The following is a 4,239-nucleotide window of genomic DNA, read 5'->3' on the forward strand; positions in this document are numbered from 1 at the left end:
ATCTAATATCCCTGTAAAAATAAATTATTAATTATAATTATTTATTATTAATATTATTGAAATTAACGTACCACAGAAAAAGGGACGGAACTGGAACTACTGCCAATGTTACATATACTGCTGCAAAATATGTTACGTATGCTGAAAAACAATTTTAGTTACATACGTATGCTGTTGTATAATGTATCTCAACTTACTAAAATTCACATTTCCATTAGATACCGTACATACGTACGCTGTTGTACAATGTATCTCAATACTAAATTTCAGATTTCCATTATGTACCCTAAAAATGTACAGTTACATTTTACAACAGAATACGTATGTATCTCAAAACTAAATTTTAGATTTCCATTAGATACTGTACAAACTTAGTTACATACGTACGCTATTGTACCATACATCTTAATACAAAATTTCAGATTCCCATTTGATACGTGTACAAACGTACAGTTACATACATATGCTGTTGTACAATGTACAACAATACTATATTTTAGATTTAGATTAGATGCATTTCATATACATACCTGGTAGGTCAAAACGGTCCAGTTCATTTAATACAAACTCATTAAGCACCACCATAAGCCTATGATTAGATAGGCTTATGGCACCTTGGACAAATTAGTTATTCTAATTTATATCAGATATTCTAATATTTACCAAATTAGTTGAGGTTTGCAGATCAAATATACCTGTAAAAAGAATTATTAATTATAATTATTTATTATAAATATTATGAAATTAACGTACCACAGAACAAGGACAGAACTCGAATGTAGTTTTCGAGACGAAAGGAATGTCGAGACGAAAGGAATATGCTTACTTCTTTCATAACCTCGTAGACATTCTCATATAGCTAACGGCCGCGTTGTACCTCTGACAATGGTTTCAGGTAATCCATTTTTCACCCCAAGCCGAATGGAATGTACCGGCTTCTCTTAATAACTTGGGAGAGATTCAAGGCTAGCTAGAGCCACTTTGTAGCTTTGACAATGCTTTCAGGTAATACGTTTTTTCTCCGTTTTTACTATCAAAGCATAAGTCCGGCATCGCCAATAGATGGCGCGCGCCGGACTAAAGAGGGATTGCCTGGGACGAAGCCCTACCGCAAGATTTATCGCAACAATTCGATCAGTGGTGCGAGGAGCTGGCAGACCTTAGGCTTATAAAGATTCCAAGATTCTACAACCTGGAAGCTGGCGACAACCTTGTCCAGAACGTTCAACTGCATTGTTTCGTTGACGCAAGTGAAAAGGCCTACGCAGCCATTGCCTACCTCCGATATCAAGATGACAATGGAAATGTTGGTTCATCTCTCATCGCAACGAAATCAAGAGTAGCGCCTCTTCAAAAACTCACGCTACCTCGACTTGAACTTATGGGCGCTATACTTGGAGCGCGTTTGGTAACTCATCTGATTAAAATTCTTTCTATTCCGCCTACCAGCGTATTTCTATGGACTGATTCTACAATCTCCCTACATTGGATCAAAGGATCGTCATCGCTCTGGAAACCCTTTGTATCAAATAGAGTCAGAGAAATTCAATCGTTCACGAATCCACAATCATGGCATCATTGCAAAGGGAAGGAAAATCCGTCCGATTTACCCACCAGAGGAAAATCTCTGAAGGAACTCTAGATATGCGAATTCTGGTGGCATGGTCCATCTTGGTTGAGGGAAGACTTTAAAGCCCAACTGTCCACCTCCTTTGACGGCGACGACCATAGATATAGGAAACGTATATAAAGGTCTAGATAAAATATTTCAAAGGGAGTGAATACGGAGGTGACAGCTAGCAGAAACGCGTAATTTCTGCAGGCTATCCTTATAGGGCGCTATCTATCGGTAAGAAAGCTCGTGCTATCGTCGCGAGAGCCATTGTCTCCTGCTTAAAAATTATACTAAAGGTCCCCAACAGATGGTGTCTAAAGACTACGGCCTGCGGAAAGGTCAAGCACTTAGTACTAAAATGCTAAGAGAGCTCGCGCTCTTGGTCACGTGCCTTCCTCGGCGTCTGCTAGGTGTCAATTCCGTATTTTATGTTAGGCTTAGACGCCCCGAAATTTATCTAGACCTTTATATACATTACTTATATCTATGGCGACGACCAACCTAATTCCGAATCGTTTAGCGTCGAGAGAAGATCATCGACACAAGATGTAGTTCAAGCGCTAAGTATAGTCGAGCCGACGAGAGAGCCTTTGCTTGATTTGAAGCGATGCAGTTCCTTAAGCAGAGTCTACAGAACCACCGCTTGGATGCTACGTTTTGTTGAAAACTCACATCGGCCCGACTCGAGAAATTTAACGCAAGAACTCTCTGCGAAAGAGATTCCCAACGCCGAAAAATATTGGATTCAACGAGCCCAAACCGATGAATATCATCAGGAAATTGATACCTTATACAATAAAGAACCTTTACCAAAGACGTCGAAGATCCTCACGTTAAATCCAATTCTTGACGAAAACAAGTTGCTGCGTGTCGGAGGGAGGTTAGAGCATTCCAAAATATCCTACTGCGAGCGACATCCTATAATACTGCCAACAAAGAACCGACTTACGGAGCTACTTATTCAATTCCATCATGCCAGAGTCAACGAAACCATTGTGGATATACGTGAAAGATTCTGGATCCCAAGAGCCGGACAGATCGCCAAGAAGGAAATCTATGGATGTTTCGGCTGTAAAAGATTCCGTGTAAAAGCGTCAGCCGAATCCATGGCGTCGCTTCCTCCATCTCGTTCTTCGCCGGCACTACCCTTCGAGACCACTGGACTAGACTTTGCCGGCCCGCTATATACTAAGAAGAAAGAGAAAACATATTTTGCCTTGTTCACCTGCGCCTCGACCCGTGCCATACATCTGGAATTAGTTCACGTATGTCAACTGATTCGTTTTTATTAGCGTTTCGGAGATTCATCGCGAGACGAGGTATACCTCGAAACATAATGTCCGATAACGCTAAAACTTTCAAGAAGGCGAACGTGGATCTCAAGGAAGTCTACCAACTAGCGAAGAATCCAGAAATTCAAAAATATGCCGTAAACCATCAAATATCCTGGAGTTTCATTGCTGACAGAGCCCCCTGGTGGGGGAGTTTTTGGGAGCGTTTGGTTCGAAGCGTGAAGATGTCACTAAGGAAGGTCCTTGGTCAAGCTCACTTGTCTCATGAAGAGCTGGAAACGGTTCTAGCCGAAGTAGAAGCTACTATCAATTCTAGGCCGATCTCGTACGTATATCCAGAGGTCGGAGAACCAGTACCGATGACACCATGGCATTTCCTCGTCGGAGAAAGAGTCACTGCATTGCCTTCCAGATCATACCCAGTTGACATCGATCATTCTGCTACAAGAGCGCAGCTAACGAGACGTCTGAGGTATCGACAAACTCTTATCGATCGATTCTGGTATCGGTGGAAAACCGAATATCTCCTCGAACTGCGTTCTGCACATCATCGACCATTGACGAAACCAACTCCACCCCTTAAGCCTGATGACGTGGTCCTAATTGAAGATCCGAAGATGCCGCGCCTAAGCTGGAAAATGGCCATAGTAAAAGAAGTACATGCGAGCCGTGATAAGAAGTTCAGATCCTGTCTTCTACGTCTATCGAATGGAACTGAATTGCGTCGTCCTATGAATCTAGTCTACCATTTGGAACTATCGGAGAAGAATTGTTGAACAATATTCAACGGTGGGGAGTAATGTTAAAACCTTTTTTTACTAAAAAACTTAACTCAAACTTTAATTAAAATATAAAAACCGTATACTTTAAAGAATAGATAAAAACGCCCTTAAATATAGATTTAAAACAATAGTATAAGGTACAACTTTGAAATACGATAAAAAAGATATGTATCGGGTATATAAACTAGTGTAGAGATTGTCATTCAGTTCATTCCTCCAATATGTAACGATTTTAAATCTTGTAAATAAATATTTTGTTGATTTTAGTTAAGTCTAGTTTTTTCCCGTCAAAGCGTCAAATAAACGATTAGTTAGCCCACAGTCACCATTACAAGGTTTCAGAGATGTTTCAGTCCGCCTTTACGTTATACGCTCTCCCACTCTTCAATCTATTTCAGAACGGGTTTCATGTTACATCTAGGTCTAACAATCCCCCAACTTTGAACCAAATCGGTGAGAACCACCTCGGGTCGTCTCCTTGTTAGTGGACTTTAACAAAATTATATATCCCATATAAAATATATTGTTAAAAATACTATAATTTAAGTTA

The 4,239-nt window shown here is 40.3% G+C and overlaps 2 protein-coding genes across 2 annotated transcripts; both read left to right on the plus strand.

The window, feature by feature from the left end:
• Positions 1-2,262: 2,262 nt before the first annotated feature.
• Positions 2,263-2,907, plus strand: LOC149957235 (uncharacterized). Its single transcript, XM_090166915.1, has one exon. The coding sequence runs from the start codon at positions 2,263-2,265 to the stop codon at positions 2,905-2,907; it is 645 nt and encodes a 214-aa protein (XP_090023041.1).
• Positions 2,908-2,951: 44 nt separating this feature from the next.
• LOC149957236 (uncharacterized) lies at positions 2,952-3,683 on the plus strand. The gene has a single exon (XM_090166917.1). It carries the CDS (start codon positions 2,952-2,954, stop codon positions 3,681-3,683), a length of 732 nt encoding a protein of 243 aa, XP_090023043.1.
• The last annotated feature ends 556 nt before the right edge of the window (positions 3,684-4,239 follow it).

This window comes from Leiobunum rupestre, chromosome 2 (genome assembly GCF_980474605.1).
Source record: "Leiobunum rupestre chromosome 2, qqLeiRupe1.1.hap1, whole genome shotgun sequence".
NCBI classification, from domain to species: domain Eukaryota; kingdom Metazoa; phylum Arthropoda; class Arachnida; order Opiliones; family Sclerosomatidae; genus Leiobunum; species Leiobunum rupestre.

Bases quoted from the DNA above. Each gene is read 5' to 3' on its own strand.
- LOC149957235 (XM_090166915.1), top strand. From the start codon at position 2,263: ATGCTACGTTTTGTTGAAAACTCACATCGGCCCGACTCGAGAAATTTA.
- LOC149957236 (XM_090166917.1), top strand. From the start codon at position 2,952: ATGTCCGATAACGCTAAAACTTTCAAGAAGGCGAACGTGGATCTCAAG.